Source organism: Coturnix japonica, chromosome 1 (genome assembly GCF_054131305.1).
Source record: "Coturnix japonica strain WE chromosome 1, WE-NBRP24, whole genome shotgun sequence".
In the NCBI taxonomy this organism is placed as follows: Eukaryota; Metazoa; Chordata; class Aves; order Galliformes; family Phasianidae; genus Coturnix; species Coturnix japonica.
In genome coordinates this window covers 76,621,221-76,639,423 of record NC_140663.1, presented here as the reverse complement: position 1 = coordinate 76,639,423, position 18,203 = coordinate 76,621,221, and the positions used below count along the sequence as shown (strand labels likewise).

The 18,203-nt window shown below is 43.0% G+C and overlaps 1 protein-coding gene across 1 annotated transcript in view; it reads right to left on the bottom strand.

The window, feature by feature from the left end:
• Positions 1 to 326: 326 nt before the first annotated feature.
• The window catches only part of NME7 (NME/NM23 family member 7), a 141,095-nt gene continuing 123,218 nt past the window's right edge, over positions 327 to 18,203 (bottom strand). Inside the window, exon 13 of the mRNA XM_085525248.1 lies at positions 327 to 700. Coding sequence (XP_085381374.1) covers positions 687 to 700 — 14 coding nt within the window. The 3' untranslated portion in view covers positions 327 to 686. The remainder of the gene's footprint in view (positions 701 to 18,203) is intronic.

The following is an 18,203-nucleotide window of genomic DNA, read 5'->3' as shown; positions in this document are numbered from 1 at the left end:
TTCAGTCCTTCGTTATGGCATGACAATGGTATGGAGACTAGAGCAAAATACTTCTGAAGCAATGACGCCAAGGTGACATGCTCAAGAGCTACATCCACCTCTGGACTTTTGCTCATTATGCTCTCTCCTCTGGAACTTTCCCTCACTCTTCACTAAGAAGTTTCAAAGTATTGCCATTTTCTTTGTATCAGGCTTCTTTCTCTTGTTCCCTCTGCCTCTGGCTTGTGTTGATGTGAGGAAAGAGCACATGCATGGCTAAAGGCAAGAGTTATGGCAAGTTGTCAGATCTTTTATCACAATAACTAGATATCATAAAAAAGGCAAAATTTGGGATTTTAAAAAAATTATTATTATTTTTAATATAATGTTCTATTTGTGTTTTTCCTCTTCTGACAGAAGCTGTAGAAGCAGGTCTTTGAAATAAACACAGATCCAGAGCGGCTACATAGACAGGTCTATTGCAAGCACGGACAACATAGGTCACTGTCTTAGGCAGCAAACTGCCACAGATAGCAAAAAGCTTTGGCTGCTGGGTTAGGGTCCATCCTTGGCAGCTGCTGAACCTTGGCATGTCTTGGATGTTCCTATGACCTTGGCATATCTGACACCTCTTCTGTTTGTACCTTCCCTCCTGCTCTGACATGTCTCTCCTCTCTCAGCAACAGAGGTATCTTTGCCTGTGATGCTCAGTCAGCTTCTTCTGTAAGAGAACATGGAGTTACTGCTGATGACATTCTAGAATAAGATTCCTGAACATTACTTCACTTATTTAAAAACTTTTTAAGAGTTTTTCTTCTAAAATACAGAACATTGAGCTCTAGGAATGATCTACACAACTGACTAACACTTTGACACTCATGAGTAATGCAGACATATCAACCTCAACCCAACTCGGGAGCCCCACACCTTGTCCTTCCCACCATACTTACATTAAAAATAAAATTAAAAATTGATATTAGCAGAAACAAATGATGTCAAGAAATAATAATTAGTATGTGAACAAAACCAGCCAAAATCCAGCCAAACAGTTTTCTGCATTCTGAGGTCAAATTTACTCTTGGTGTAGATATTACAAAATGGGCAAGCCCAACAACTTCACACTTGACTTGTGTTGTAGAGTACATCACGACTGATCATCCAGGCAAGATCACAAGGCAGTTCATCAGCTGCATTCGACTTAGAGAAAAAATTGCAAGGAGTTCATAAAGTTGGAAGTGTTCATGTTTGAGAAAGTTGCTGTGCTAGAGTGGCTTTAATACAGGATCTCTGATATCCTGCTGATGTTGCTTAACTCTTACTACTAATGAGTTTAAGTGGCTTAGTTATCTTAAACTGTTCTAAACGCTTTAACTGATTTAAGCAGTTTAGCTTAAAGTTATTCCAGTCACGGTTCATAGGGTTGACAAGTTCTGATTAAAGCAATCTATTGTCTGGTACTGTCAACTCATACTGTTCAGCTCTGATGGACGTTCAACATTTTGAGAACAGCATAAATTTCCAGGCTTTGTTTTTCCTTTTTCTTTGTTTCTTTTTTTCTAAATAGAGGACTATCACATTAAAATAGAAGCTTTGCAACACTCACGGTCAAGGCAGACATAATTTTGCAACAGCAAGGATATTCCTAACACTGGGACTAAGAGTTAGTCTGAAATTTGGAAACAATATTTCAGTGTTCTTTGGCATTAGAAATTTGACATTTCCTTGCTTTTTATTTTTCTCTTAGAATGGTTCTCTTAGAATTTTCCTCTAGGAACAGATTACTTAAATAATAGTTTTTTCTATAGTTTCACATCTGCTCAGGAAAGTATGTTTGTAAAAGTATGTAAGTATGTGGGAAAGCATTGCCCACTCCAGCTTAAAGAAACATTGTTGGCAGTCCCAAAGTTTGCAATGGCTACTTCATTTTCATCCTGACAAAGTAAGAAGGACACCAGCTCCTCTTCTTTCTCCTTGAGGAGGAAACATGCAGTTTCCATGAAAGAAGGCTGGGTCAAGACCCATTGGACCAGCCATCTGTCTGGAAGCATTTTTGTAAAAGGCAAAGATAAAGGACCATCATAAGCATCAGGAAGAGGTTAAGGGCGCAAAGAAGGGAAAAGAGCAAAGACCTAGGCTGGGTGGGGACCACAGAGGGCTCCAAGGGTGGTGGTACAAACCCTACCGCTGCGTGACAGTATGTGTCAGCTTCACTAATCATCATGTGGAGAGTGAAGATTTTTCCAGGACCAATTGATTGTAATCATACTCTGCATTAGCGCTGCTTTGCTGAAAGGCTGTCTGGAGCTCAAGCTTCAAAGGAGGATTACAGCCCTGCTTTTCTTTTTAGTGTCCCTTACGTTAAAGGGTTCCAAGACAAGGTGGTTGGCCTCATCTTACAACTCCTCACTCCTGGTGAGAGTTTGTGTGCTCATTAGCAGTGAGTTCCTCTAAGGAGGGGTTGCTGTGCTATTAACTCAGTTGGAAATGTAAGAATGGACCTTGCTGAGTGAATATTTATGTCTGAAAGATGTTTAACTTACTTGGCACACTGCTAGGAACATTCACTAATAATAACTCAAGAAAGAGGAAAGAAGCAAGAGGTGTAGAACATTATGGCTGTCCATTCATCTCGGAGCACTGTCAGGAAAATCCTTCAACATGCATATCTGAATTAAAAATTGTTTTTCCTGCTGCCACAAGTTACAATTAGTGAAAAGATCTGTTTGCTACTGCATTTCAGATGAAGAGGTACATTTATGTGTTCCTTTTTTTTGTTTGTTTTTCTTATTTCCCAGGTGATGTCACTGAAATGCTAAAGAGGATAAGAGATAGATGAATAGCAAAGAATATGATAATGCCAATTGCATTTCTGTGGCCTTCAATTTATTTTTTAGACCATAGTGAGCACAGACACATTAGTCATAGGCACACATGACATGTCCTTTGGGTTCTGTCTCACTTCTGTCATTTTAAGATCAGGCTCAAAGCATTCCTCTGCTCTCCTTTTACCAGTCATTCCCAGCCCTTTAGCACCATCATCACTTCACTGCTTTACATTATAAATACCTCCACCAACTGTCTTGTGAGGAAAGAGACTGCTACTGTACCCATGTCCTTAATGGGCAACCAAATGACGGCAGTATTTAGTGGTTTATCCAAGGTTGCACTGAAAACCTGGGTGAGTCAGGGAGCAGGACCTGCATCTCCCAAGTTGCAGCCTTTTTCTAAGGCTGCAGAGTTTATCAGAAGCCTGCATCCTCCTAGCAAGCACATGTGAAATGCTGACCCTCTGTATTAGATCAGAATTTGGAAAAAATACATTAGCTCTTTAAATGTCAAAGGTTAACTGTTGCGTTTAGATAGGCACATTTTATTACTAATGGCTCTGTGTTGTATATCCAAGTTTACATCATGTAAAAGTGTAATCAGTTCTGAAAGAGAGTATGGTAAAAATCTTACTGCAAGTAGCAATCCTATAAGAAATCAAAGAACAGCTAATAAAAATGACAGGAGATCATTTGTGTGTCTGTAGCGTGGACCAATCTTTTCTAAAGAGCTAATGGGTGAGAGGGATCAGAAATTGAAACTACCTACCCAGTTCCTAATTGTCCCAGCAAGATCCCTCATTATGGGAAGTTATGAAAGAACCAAATGAAGTCACACAAATGACTGCATCTGGGTTATAGAAAAGAAGTGGAAAACACACTGGGAATCTAGAGAAAAATGCCTGCACAAACAACATAAAAGAAGCAAATGTAAAGCTCAGAGATGTTTTTCTGCTGGTGAAGTGAGCTATATTATACCCTTGCACATATTTGCCATGCAGTCAGAAAAGAAATGAGGAATAAAATCCAATTGGCCACGTGGTGTACAATGGTTTAACCTGTTCCTGAGACCATGAATTGACACAGCTAAGAGACAGTCCCCATGAGCATCCTTGTCTCAAAAAAGAATTACATCAAAGGGACAGGTGCTGCTGATCAACATTCTGTGCTAGATAACTAGGCAAGATAATGGGTTATGCTTTTATCTTAAGGAATTCCACTTTGTGAAAGATAACAAATTGCAATTGGCTAGTTGCAGTAAACAGAGAAAGGCTGAAAAAAAAAAATCACTTCCTTTGGCTAGGTTGGCAATCCAGAAAAAGTTAGAACCTTTACTTTCTAAGACTCAATCCTGTATGTGCAAAATAAGGTTAATATCCGTTTCCTACAACCTCTTAGAATTGTTCTGAGGATATGTCCATTAAGGTTGTAATAGATAGCAAGTGTGTTTTCATGGCTGTAGGGCACATGCATTGTTCAGTGATGGCCACATGAGCTGGCTTATCACCTCGTCCTGTGGAGACCTGCAGTATGGTACTATGTTGAGAGAATCAGGAAGAAATACCATTTGTGTGTTCAGTGTGAGACTCAGTTTGTGTGCAGGACGCAATGTGTGCCAACTGGAGTGGAACCAGAACTGTAAGAATAAGCATGTTTGTTTATTTGATCTACAACTTTATGAGATAGTAACCCCAATTCTTGGACAAGAGTAGAAGTACCATGGCCACATGGTGCACTGAGCTGAAACGGTGCATACTTTGCTGGGTCAAAGGCTTCTGGAAGAAGTGAAGGGACGCTCTGTTCTGGCAGACTGTGTATCATGCAGTCTGACTGTGCTTCAATTACTTCATGATGAGTCAAGTGTTCTCTGTCCTTCTACAGCTAATGTATGTCCCCTGTATGAGAGCAAAGCATCCTAATGGCATCTTGTGAGCTTTGGCTGAAAAGATTGTCGAAATATGCTTGCATCTGGTCTGGATAAAATTTGTAGCACTCAGTGGCCTAGTAGTACAAGGCCACCTATCCATAATTTCAGTTCAAGTTCACCAGTTCCCCACACAGTGTGGTACAGGTTCCTCAGACAGAACAACCTATGATTCTGCAATTGAATATCATACCACAGTGTCCTTCCTCCAACAGGGAACAAAGGTTTCATATGCAGCTTTAATCCTGGCATTTCCTACCTGTGAGTTTTTGTGTCCTTGATCATGATCTTTTTCTGTCATATGATCCTAAGTCTACACTTCTAAGCATTTTTCCATGCACTGCTTGGGTATTTTGTCTAGCGATCTTTAACTGTCTGCTTTTGTGCCTTCCTTTGCAGAACTTCTGCCACTGTTCTATCTGTAATGCTCAGTGATTGATTCGGCTATGAAACAAAGTAGCCTAAGACATGATTGCTTAAGTATCTACAGTAATGAGACTAAATATTTTGGCATTAAAGAGTTTCTTTAAACAGAGATTCTTTTGTGGTAAATGCCAACTGGACATTATTGAAATCTCATATCAGTGTTTTTGCTAAGTTTTAAAACATACTGCTTCCTTTATTACCTGCATCCTTAGCAATTCTTCTTGTCATTCAACAAATTAATAACGCAGCTGTGTTAGAAGCCAGTTCAGCATCTGAAGGCAATTCAGCTACATACTGTGCCAGATGTCAGGTGCTGGGGCCAACCTGGAACAAATACTGAGCTGGTTGTTACTAAACTCCTGCAAGCAGGGCTGCTTTCACATCTCGGCTGGGAAGGATTGAGCAGCCATCCTCACTGTGAGCCTGCTCCTGCTGTGCCTAACCAGAGGGTGCTGGCAGCACCTGTCCCATCAGAAGCTACAGCATCTAACCTCACGACAAATCAAAAGAGAAAGTAGCTGCTGTCGGTATGAGGAACAGATACTGAGGTCTGTGTCTGTGACAGAAAGGGGAAGTGGGAAGAATGGTGGTGACCCTGTTACATCTTGCTGCTAGTCCTGCTGCTGCAAATAGCAGCTGTCTGTGTCCTCTGAACCCAGTGCAGTAAAGGTGGCAGCAGCAGAAGCAGTCTGATTTTTCAGTGTTCTGGAATAGGCAAAGTAGGCATCTAGGTCATAGCTAGTTTGCATTTCGTGCTCTGTGAAGTCAGCTGTGCTCTTCACTCGTAGCCCCAGCTCTGCACCTATCCACAGCAGCCCTGGAGCAGGAAAAAAAGTGAGCAGTATCTCCTCTCTCTCTTCAGGCAGAGTGGTGCTGACTCTAATCAAGATGATGAGATGAGGGACAGCCACAGTTCTGCCTGGACCCCAGGGCCCTCGCTGCTGGCTGTGAGCTGGTGTGGGAGAAAGGGAATTAACAGATGGAAATGAAGCAGAGAGGGTGTCATTCAGGGAAAGCGGTTGGTATTCAGGAATGTTGTCCTGGGGACAGTTGTAGCTTTTGAGGGCACCAGACTGGGGAACACAGTGTGTTCTGTCATAGAATGGTTAGAAAGAGTACTAGGCTTAGGAAGTGCAGAAATGAAGCAGGGAAACCAAGCCAACTCACAGAGTATAACCCAGGAGATAGTTTAACAACTTCTATATTTACATGGAATTGCTTACTGAATTGCTAGGCCTTGCCATTTAATACGAGTTGCAGAGCTTAAAGAAAAAAATGCAGCTTCTAACCTCTTCCCATTTTCTGATAGACCAAACGTGTAGAGCAGGCTTGTTTGGATCTCACAAAAGGCTGGAAGGTGACATTTCCCACAGTGAGCTGTGGGCGGGCCAGATTGGAGCAGTGTCCCTGCTGACCTTGCACACTAGGAGCACTACACACTGAGTTTCCCTTGTAAGCCAGGCTTTGCTCCGGTTTAGGAATTGGGCAACAGCTCAGGCTAAACCACAAGAGCCCACTGAAATGTAAGGGGTGGTTACCTGACTCTTTGCACTGCTTTAAAACTCAGCTTGAAAACTTACTTATGAATTTATTTTTTGAATCCATTTTAAACAAGTGCCATTTTCTTGTGGTAGCAGGGACAAAAAGAAGGGAAGCAAATGGACAAGTTCACTCTCTTAAGAGTAGACCTGGCTGAAGCATTTGGATGCAGCTCTTTCTTTTCTCTTTAAAAAGTCCAGAAACCTTACCACCTTCCAGCTGTTGATAGCATACCTGGGTGGGACAGTGTCAGGTTGGCTTCTCATTGCAATTTCAGAGAGCAGCAGAGCAGAAGCATGCCTAGAGTTGTGAGAGGGGAAAATTAAAACTATGTGTTCACTGCCAATAACCTACTCCTTTCAGGCAGATGTGTCATATAGCTTCTATGTGCCTGGGATGGTACCTGATAACAGTCTTCTTTAGTAATACTGGTTTCAGATTTTGCTACTTTACTTCCCAACGTCATCCTCTTCTCCTTCTTCTCTCATCCCTCCAGAACTCATTCCTGCTCCAGCCACTGCACGTTGCTGCCATGATCATCAGTCACTGTTTGCCCACTAGTACTGTCAGTCTGCTAACTATTGAGTCTGAAAATATCCACGGTTCATGGAGCAGTGCACAACTGAGGGTCAGCCTGCTTGGAGGTGGAGATGGCACAAGGGATGGCGTGAGGAAGAGGCAAAAGTGGCAGGCACTGAAGACCTTGCTGCCAGCACACTGTAAGTATGGAGAAACCACAGACTCCATTTTAGCACTGAAAAGCAATGAGAGGAGGTGCTGTGAGTCATCAGTGAAGGATGTTTTTGAAGTGTTTTGAGATCCTTACAGATACCTTGTAGAGAAATGTCCTTGAAGAGCAGAAATCGCTGTTCTTACCCTACAAGTTTTGCTAGGTAGACAGTAATAAACAAGAACTATAGCAGGTTGTGGCTAGCCTTAGATCATGAACTCCTGCTTGGGAAGAAGAGGCATGGATCACATAAGAGTCATATATTTCGAGAAGGTGGTGGGAAGTGAGGAACAGTTTAGGTTGCAGATGCTTCACTATTGTGTAATTGCAAGAAGGTGGAGACAAGACTTACAGCTATGGGTCAAGCTTTTGACCCTGTTCAATATGTAGTGGACTAAGCAATTTTAGTCAAGAAGGCTGCAAATGTTGAGAGCAGTAAGGCTACAGTTTGCTGTTAACAATGTAAATGTCTCCCATTCCATCCTAGCTGTTTGCTGTCATTCTGCCCCTGCTAAGTTGTCTTGTGTGTGGTACTAGCACAAGTGCTTATGTGATAATGCTGTGAACCAAATAATCATTTTTAAGGGAAGGTTATTTTTCATCCTGAGCTATTCAACAGCCAGCTGCATGAACATGAGGGTCTATGCAAGGAAGAGTGTAGACCAGGAGCATGAATGAATGGTTAAAGCTGTGGAGCACCAGGTATCTTTAAATCAAGTTAAGCAACGCTGGTGTCTCTGTAACCAGAGAGAGAGAGAGGGAAATGAGCACTTGCTGTCTTCCAGAAGCCTTGACTTTTGCATATTTAAATGACAGATGAGCAAAACATATGCACCAAGATTTGACAGTTAATTACAACCAGGAGAAAAAAAGGAGGAGGGGAAAAAATAAACAGGTTGGGCAGAAAGATCTTACAGAAGTATTTTGTGTTGCAGAAGGGTGTTTGAAAAGGAACAAGCACATGCAGCCCTCTTTCAATGGGGCCTTTGATTGGGCTGCCAGTTCACTGCTCTCATGAGATATGCTAATCCTCTACTGAGGTCCTGGGCAGTCACCATCATACCCGCACTCTCTGCTGTGCAGCTCAGCTGCCACTTTTGGTAATCAAGCAAACTGGATCACCTTTCTGACCTAGCCAAAAACTCACCCATAATAAACCACTGGATCTAGCACAAAAGAAGGGCTTGAAACACGCAGCAGCCCCAGAGATTGAGAAGTTCAAACCAACTGTGAAATGATCAGGGGGACGATAAGAGGCCTGTGTTTCTCCATCTCATAGCATATCTGTTTACTGCCACAGGCTGCCCAGAGAAGCTGTGGATGTCCCATCCATGGAGCTGTTCAAGGCCAGGCTGGATGAAGACCTGGACAGACTGAGCTGGCGGGTTGCAACACTGCCCATATCATGGAATTGGATCATCTTTAAGGTCCAACCCAAACCATTCTGTAATTCTTTGAATGTGGGAGCAAGAGGGCAGTGTTTGGTGAATACAGTTGGCCATGTAATGCACTATATGTAATGCTAAGCAGATGGTTACAATGGAGGAAAAACTCTTTTACAAAGTTCTGTGATCAGGTCACTGTTGTGTTAAATGTTTTGTATATGAGACCAAAGTAGAGCAGGTAACAGCTCTTCTGCAGTGATGCTGCTGCTGGGTTTTGAGAAGGGAGTTTAGTGAGAATGGTTCTGCTTTAAAGACAAGAAGTGAGGGAGGAGAGTGAGGAGAAAAGAGAGAGAAGTGAGAATCAATTGTGGAAGGGGGGCTGGTCTGGAGAGCAGGAACAGGCACATGGGAGCAAATCGCTGTTTGAGAAGAAATGCCTTATTTAAAATGGTAGAGAACATATGGTTGGAACTAGATGATCTTAAAGGTCCCTTCAACCCAAACCATTCTGTGCACAAGTCTATGATTCTGTGGTTGACACTGTGACATTATGAGTACAAGTTTGAGTTTTCTAATGTGATTCTGTGTCTGTTTCTGCTAACCTCCAATACAGTGATATATATACTTGGCTTTTCTTTTTCCATAAGCCTGAAGGCCCCGGGGTAAAAGACTACCCATGGCTCTTTGTAATAAGGAGTTGGTCTTGTGTAGTTTCTAGTATGAGGAATATATCTGCTTGTAGTGGAGTTTTTGCACCTAGGTGGTTAGAAGAAAGGAGTGCCCCCTACAGCAGCAAACATCTTTTCTTTGCCTGTGTGCTGTTGGTGTACATTGCTAAGCTCAAATACCACTGTGTTTGGGGAACTGCTAAAGACCTTGGAATGGGATGCACTAGGCCAAAGTGAAAATTGGACAGCACTTGTCCTTTAATTGCCAGCTCTGCACATGCTCATGGAGTCACCACATTCTTCTAACTGGACTTCCCATAGGCTTTCTGCCAGCCCAGTGTTGTATAAATTCTGCATTACTTTGTGTGGGGGTCATTGCGCGGCACAACTTTAAGCACTGCAGGCTGCATTTCCTTTTCATTTTTGTTTATGGCTTGTTTGCATTATTCTGCCCTTTGTTTCTTCCATCGTATTGTTCATTTATTTGCACTCCCTTTGTGCCTTGTCTCAAGGCTGTGAGCAACGTCTCAGTGCAGGGAATTCATTGCACTAACATGTCATAGTGGAAAGAGCTCCATTCACACACACAGGAGTATTTTGTTTAAAGGGGAAACCGCATTATTCACAGCTTCATGTTTGTACAGTGCAGTGTTCAAACATCGTCCCCTTTAGCACGGCTTTATCTCCTGCTGCTTATGACAGAGTATGAATTGAGGAAAAGAGAAATAGTGACAAAGGAGCCTGCTGGAGCCTGCTGAAGCCCTGCAAGAGCAACCAGGGCCAAATCCAAAGCCACAGGCCACAGAAGGAGTCCGTGGAGCACAGACTGTGACGTGGTGCAAGGCATCTAACAGGCAGGTGGGAGCGCAGAGCTGGGTGTTCACCTCCAGGTGAGGTGTCACACTTCTGCTCCTGAGCCACTGCAGATCATAAATGCACTGCCTTGATCTGCTCTCAGTTTAAGCATGCACCCAGATGTGAAATGTAGCAGGTGAAAACCAGGTACATATCTATATCTGAATAACAGAGAGGGCAGTGTAGCTGCCAGGCAGCCCTGCAAAATCTGTCTCTGAATGTAAGCTAGTGCCTGCTGTTCCAATGAGGGGTTCAGGACAGTGGGGCCATCAGAGAATCAAGCTGCCACATCAGCAGTGAGAAGATTGACTCCAGTGGGCTTGATAAAGTGAAGGATAAATGAAACAACAAGCCCACAGCTGGGAGAGTTAAAATATGAACAGAGATGCTTGGGAGGGGAAAAATAAGGATGCCCATTCAACTGCATAGTAGTACAAGGCAAGCATCGGCTGGAGGTGGGCAATACAACCCCACTGGTGCTCATTGTAGTAGATAATGCCTGTACTAAGCTCAACTGCTGGAGTTTCTTGAAGAAATAGGAGATGAGGATGGAAAAGCCAATGGACACAGCTGGTGTCTGTGGGCAAGGGGAAGGAAACTGAAGGCCCTGAAACTAGGCAAAGCTATGGCATATAAAGCTATATAAGCAAGTGCTTGATTCCTTGTTGCCTTCTATAGCTACCCCTGCTTTTAGCGGTGTACAGTCTCTTCCTCGGATAGCACTCAGCAAGCCGCACATGCTGCAAGGCAAGAAGAAAGCATGGTTTAAGCTGGTGTCCTAGAGTGAGAGGAGAACTTGCAGGCTTGCTTAATACAAGAGGAGTTTGATAAAAACACAGCTTCCTATCTGTGCTCCCCTTATGCAAGTACTTAGCAGCAGCTGGCTCACGCTGAGACTTGGTACTGGTCCTTTGCAAGACTGGACCCTATAGAGAGCTGCTCTTGTTTAAACTCACATGCTGACATTCCCAACCGAACGGTTACATCTGGCTTTCAGGCACTGGTTCTGAAATACTGTGTATTTTATACTGAAAGTAGATGCATGCAAATACCCATGTCTTGAACCCAAATGAGCTTTTCACCTTTATCTTTCAGAAGGTGAATATTTCTTTGCATGTTATGAGACTTGGAGACTTTTCATTTCAGTGATCAGTGTGACTTCTAATAAGCAATTAGGCCCATGGCAAGTCAATCACTCTATAATTAGCTCCAATCTGTGTTCCCGTTAGCTACAAAATCCTTTACCTGCCACTGAACAGCCATCAGTAAAAGGTGTGAAAATGTTTGTGACCTTGGAGGTGCATCCAAACACTGAAGAAATCCTTTCCACTCAGTCCTGCAGATAACAAGCAAGACGGCAAGCAGAGGCCATGTGAGAGCCAGTATGGCTTGACTCAGAAGAAGATGCTGCTGCTAACCTGACTTGCTGGACCCTGTGCAGGAGCCAACCTGCCAATGGGCAGCTTGTGCCCCTGTCTGCTTAGTGTCTGTGCTGGAAGTCTGTGGAAGAAACATGCATCCCGCCAGCTCCTTCCTGTGGCCCTGTGCTCAGGACAGTGTCTGTGTGGGACAGCAGAGAGCTGTCATTACAACAGTCCCATTAGGGCACTTTTTGACTGGATGTCTGTCACTTTTGAAACAGCTCTAGCTTTACAGGCAGGACCAGATTTTTTCTATAAGCAATACAGCAACATGAAGACAAAGGCATTTAATAGCATTTTAATGCTACCAGGCAATGCAGGGAGGATAGATACCTTAGTGGCACTAATCCCTAAATTGGGGCGTTGCGTAAACCTGATTGCAGTTTGGATTTGGTTCTCTCACTGCTCTGCCTTTAAGTAGTGCTTGTTTTGAATGTATTCTATCTAGTGTTTTCTTTAATGCGCCAGAATACAGGCATACATGTGGAAGCTAGTATTCATTCCAGCAATATTCTTCTGCTTTCCTTCTCATCTCATGGTGTTTTAGTGTGTGCATACTTCATCAGATACAAATGACTATGCAGAGTGCATCATCACAGAGAAGGCAGCTCTGCCGTGTCCCATTTAGCAGGAGCACTCCTTTGCCTCTGGATGCATGCCCTGCTGGAAACCATCACTGCACCTCATTGCAGTTTGTGTGTTCCTGTCTCAGTACATGAACTGAGGCTACACAGACTGCTTGTACGGAAGCAAAGGGCCAAGCTGAAAATGGGCAGAGACTGTATACATAAAGGGGGAAACCTTTCAGGCATGACAGGAAGATTCATATGTGGAAGGTGCTGAATGGGCAATCAGCAGTGTCCCAGAGAGCAGTGTGCTTATGAAGGGAAGGAAAAAAAACCCCTGTCTTCTTTCACTGGACAGATGATTTTCAACCTCTTTTCAATTTGCCAGTCACTAAAACTTCCTACAGAGTTATGGACTTCTGTGGGTCAAGTCAATGTCCTTTTCTTGGTCTTCATCCATGGACTTAAAAATAATTGACGGACCCTTGAGATCTCATGTCCAGTGGGTTCAGAACTGCAGTACTAGATCAGTCTCTTTAGATGAGTGTAGATCTAGATCAGGTTCTTTACAGAAAGGGTTGTGAAGCACTGGAATAGGCTCCACAGGGAGGTGGTTGAGTCACCATCCCTGGATGTGTTTAAAAACCATTTGGATGTGGTGCTCAGGGACATGATTTAGCAGAGGGCTGTTAGGGTAGTATGGTTAGGTTGTGGTTGGGCTCAATGATCTTCAAGGTGTTTTCCAACCTGAGCAATTCTATGATACTATGAACAGATTCACCATGATGAAATGAGCAGGTCTAAGACCAGATGCAAGTACATCAGAAATAGGGTGTGGTTAGTCCAGCTTTGTTTGTTAGGTAATGCATCCCTATGGATAAAGCTCTGATGTAACAGCTAGGAGACTGAGTAGCAAAAGAGCACCTGTGGTTGTGCAGTATATTCTGCAAAGGAGAAAGTATGGCTGATGGTTGTGGAGAAATGGGTATTTAGCTCAGTATAGAAGCAATACTGAATAGAAAACTAGCTTCCAGAAGGGACTAGTAAGAAAGCATGTTTTTTGGTTGCAAGAAGTTGTGAAGAAGAGTTTTCCTGAGATACTGTGTTACAACAGAGGGACTTTTTCTGGGATGTTAGCAGAAGCAGGTTTCCTATGGTGCTTAATGTTTCCCAGTGCTTAAAAATTTGTGACAGAGAGAGTCTGTTCATGTCCTGGTGCCATGAGAAGGAATTTTCACCATGTAGAAGACCTGGATCTTCTGTATGGCAGGACACAGTGGGAGTATAGTACTTCATTTAAAAGTTCAACACATCACCAGGTAAGACTATGCGAGCTGGCTGCAATTCAACCTACTCTTTCAAAATGCTATCATAATCTTTGAACTTTGCCAACAGGCTTTGGAAGACCATCACATTCAACTAATAAAGTACAAGGGCTCAATCTTCCATTCCACATCCAAATTGCTGTCTGATAGCAACCTGCTGGTAGGACATGTATGACATGGGTCGTACACCTCCTCTATGAGTTAGTGGGCTGGTGAAGCTATCTGAGAGATATCAAATTTTTGCCAGAGGTTTGTGGAGTACTGAATACACAGGAACAGCAGAATGGCTTGTTTTCTTAATAAATGTGCCTCCAGCCTGTTGGGTAAGAATACAGGAACTGTCTAGATATTGCTTTTTCTAAGCTAGGTAAATGAGATCTGTACTCTTGCTGTTTGGATATGCTCCTAAGTGCTGAGGAGGCTGCTGCAAAACTATGGCTAATTCTTCACATCGTACCACACTAGAATGTTTTAAGTGGTGGTTGCTGCTGTTCTTGAAGCTGAGTGTTTGGAACTGATCAGCTTTAAACAAGACTAAACAGGAATTTGTCCCAGAAGGGGATCCAGTATAGGAAGTTGTTGAATTATGTTCATGGTTGGAACAGACATTTCAGTTCTTCTGAAAGAAAATCTGTACAAGGAGGAGAAGACTACTCTGTTCTCTCAAGGAGTCAGTCCTAGTTTGGTGGATTAAGAGAACAGCATTCTTGAGATTTAGCCTGCATGAGGTCCAGAGATGCGGAAACATCCATCCCTTCTTTTGCAGGTACAAAAACGGTATCAAGCACGATGTCTGCATTCTGCTTTTCCTGCACTAGAATATATCTAAACTCTTTCTACTGTAGATAGAGAGATGGAATATCCTGTGGCTTCAGAGTCAATTTGGGACCATCCTGTCCAACTGCCCATGACCCACTGCATTTGTATGCAGATTTTACTCTACATCTGACCTCTCATCCCCCCCATCTATCTGCTAAACACTGCAGATGTCACATTGAGTCCTAGGACTTGCAAGGACAGAGCACTTGTCTAGTAATCTTGTTACTCCTGGAAAGCTTTTCAGGAGCAGAATGTGCTGCTCTTCAGGCCTGGCACTGCCTTTAAGTGTGTCTGGCTCCCACCTCTCTTTAGTCACAGGTACTGCTACACCATTAGAAAGCTGCCTTACAGCCACTCCTCTGCTTTCACTTTGGTCTATGTCTCTGCCTTTTTTTTTTGGTTCAGAGATCAAGTACAGTGATACTTGGCATTTACAGAACACTGTAACCTACGCAGAGTGTTGCCTGGATAGAAAGCTGCTGACCCACATGCCATCTGTATGAATTAGGTCACGCTGGCTGTGTTTTGTCTTGGTAGTACAGATAAGGGATGTGATTTATCCTTCTGGAAAGTGGGCTGAAAGTCAGCGCTCCCTGCAGCGCTTGTGGTGCTTCATTTACTAGCCCTAAGTGGGGATAATAAAAACAAAAGGCAAAAAAATATCAGAAAGTGCAAGGTGCATATTGTGTCTCAATGAGAGGATGTCGTGTGTGAGCCTGGGCACTGCCCAAAAGGGGGAATGTCTCTGCACTGATTCTGAATTCACTGAATACAGTCTGTATTACTGTAGTGATAGTAGGAGATCCCAGTAAGAAGCCTTATTTTATTAATCTGCAAGCAAATGCATAGGAATATGCCATCCTTGCCCCAAAGGCATTACAGGACATTTGCTGGAAGGGAAGCAGGAGAAGGATCCTGCTCACAGAGAGCTGAGAGGAGGTATGATTTTTCTGATGTCATGTTAAAACTTGTGATAGAGCCAAGATGTAAACCCCTTCCCCCTCTTGGTGCTTTACCATCCTCTATTCAATTGTCCCTCTCCCACTGTGCCTGCAAAGCTGTCATTCTGAAGAGCATTAGGATCTGCCTCCAAAGTGACTTGGGCACGGTTTCTCTCTTCCTCACCCCCGCACCCCTTCTCATTAATTTCAAAACTCCTATTTATAAACCTGCTTAAGCCTGCTTGTTCAGGGAGGAGGAGCCGTAACATTCAGCGCACAGCCTAGGAGACTCAACAGCGATGCAGGCAGAACTGCTTCTCACTCAAAGGGTAATAACCAGATGGAACAAGTCAGCAGGAAGAGTGCCTGAAATGTCACAGAAATGAGATCAAGCAACAGCTCGAGCTTTGTGTCTGCAGGCAGAAGGGGGAGAATCAGAGCATTGCAGGAAAGAGTAAGAAAGAAGGGCTGAGTGGAAAGGAAATATTGAAGTGGGTAAGCACATCCCACTAAATGGCCTAATCATCTCCCCAGACCTTTGGTAGGTATCTTTGACACTCTGTCCCAGCCTCCCTAGCAATGATGCACAGGAGGCAATGAGAAGCTGGCATGCTGCAAAAAACTGCCATGCTGCTGACTGTGAGTGACTTGTCACGTCAGTTGTGAACCAGTTCACTCCCTCCCTGCATCTCACTGAGAAGCTGTTCATAAACACAGCGCTTGTTTAGCTCAGGCCTGCCGCACCTGGTGATTTTGTGCTGGCAGGCTGGAGAACAGGCTGATGACAATGTGAACCCCTGTGATGGGAGAAGGACCTAAATAGCTGTCCTGCATTGTATGGCACTATATGCAGCAACCTGACTATTCTTAACTTTCTTCCTGATGGTGTTTCATGGTAATGATCCAGACACAACCAAACTGTCTCTGCTGTGCTGGAGAACCATAGGGCAGTTTTGAAAGACAAGTTCATCTGCTGTGAAGAAAGAAAAAAAAAACAACCAAAAACCTTAGTTCTTAAGGTTTACATAAAGAATAAACACAGTGAGCCATAAGGAGTCACATTCATGGGTAGAAACAGAACCACATTGTTCACAAAATCAGAGGAGAACAAAGAGGTTCAATGAGAATCCACGAGCCATTTCTGCCAAGGGATTGGCATCAGCATGTAGAACAAAACCTCACCTCTTCCGCTTCCGGTTTAACAAGTGATTTCATGGGGCTGGTGTACAGGCACTTCCACAAGCTGCTCCTCTTCCCTGGGTTTGTGCCAGAGAAGACAGAGGACTTGCTGTTGCCAGTGTTCTTTTCCACCCCTCTCCAGCCTAGATTCTTCCCATTAGTCTTACTAATACTAGATTAACTCTCTTTGCTATCTATATTAGGTGATTTCTCATTTGATGCTTTATTACTTTACTTAAGAAAAACATTTTAATGCCCACCATCTCACCAAGCTAAAAGCCCAATGTATTAAGTGACTTTTTCTGGATCTACTGAAGGATAATCATTCCTACAAGACAATCACAAGGAGACACAACCAGGGGTTGAAAAAGTCCAAGGTAATGAGACCAAGAGTTAGAGTAACGTAAGTAATACAATACGCACAGTTGCAGTTCATCTTGATGATTTTAATAATCATGTTCTGGACATATCAAGGTAATGAGATACTCTCATGATAATACCAGAAAGTTTCTAAAAGTTACTTAATTTGCCTATATGTAATTGCTTTCTTTGCTGGAGGAGATCTAATCCAGTTTGTGGTACATTCTGACATGTCTCTGCAGAAGCTCTCTGCTATTATCGGAGAAAAGACATCTCCTCATCTATAGCATTTCTGTGTATGAGACACAAATGGAAGTGGCATTAGAAGTGAGTAATGAAAATGGTCACAGGCTGTGATAAACTGGTGGAAGTGGGAATGACCGAAGGAATTGGGTTTTCTGGGTTTAGGAGAAAGAAGATGGAGGGGGAACATAGAAAACTGTCTTCTGATGATGTTCTGAAAGGGATAGGGATTAATTGTTCCCTGCTTCCATGGCTGAAGGGTTATACAAGAAATAGTGAGCGGCTCTGTTTGCATAAACAAAAGATTTTGTTTAAGTGTAGGAAGTAGATTTATACTGAAAATGAGAAGAGAAAAAGCAGTGAAGCAGCATTGGAGTCTGTGAAGTCTCTGTTCATGGAGTCTTTTAAAAATAAAGGTAGTCTAAGCATGTTCTCTTTATTGTAAAGAAGGAATCAGTGAGGTCCTTATCAGTAAACATAAATGGTCATCTCCATTGGGTTCCCCTTCCCTCTGGAAAGGAAAACAAGAGGTTTGGTAAAACAAACACAGCAAAAAAACCTTTATGTCTCTATAGGTGTAACTAGGCCCTTTATTTCCAGAGGCAACTGTAAAGAGGGGCTTGGCTGGAATAGGCTACAGAGGGAACAAATGGATTACTCCTCGTCTTCACTTTTGTGAAAGGAAGAACTGGAGGAAATGGGTTTGTCATGTCACTAAATAGAAGGCTTCAGGGCTGCCAGTGGGATACAGCCTGTATCTCAGTGACTGGGCTCACAAATGTACAAATAACAAAACTCATAGGTAATAAGATATTGATGGAAATATCCTGGCATAGCCAAAGGGATTCATTATTTCAGAGGTTGAATAGGAGAGAAAATGAGTGAAATTCAGATGCCTATATTCCTTGTCCAGTGTCCAGAGAGAAAAGCTCAACAGCACGCAGGCAAAACAGAGGTTAAACTGCATCATCATTAACCTATGGTATAAGCAATGCATTTTTAAACAGCACCCACTGAT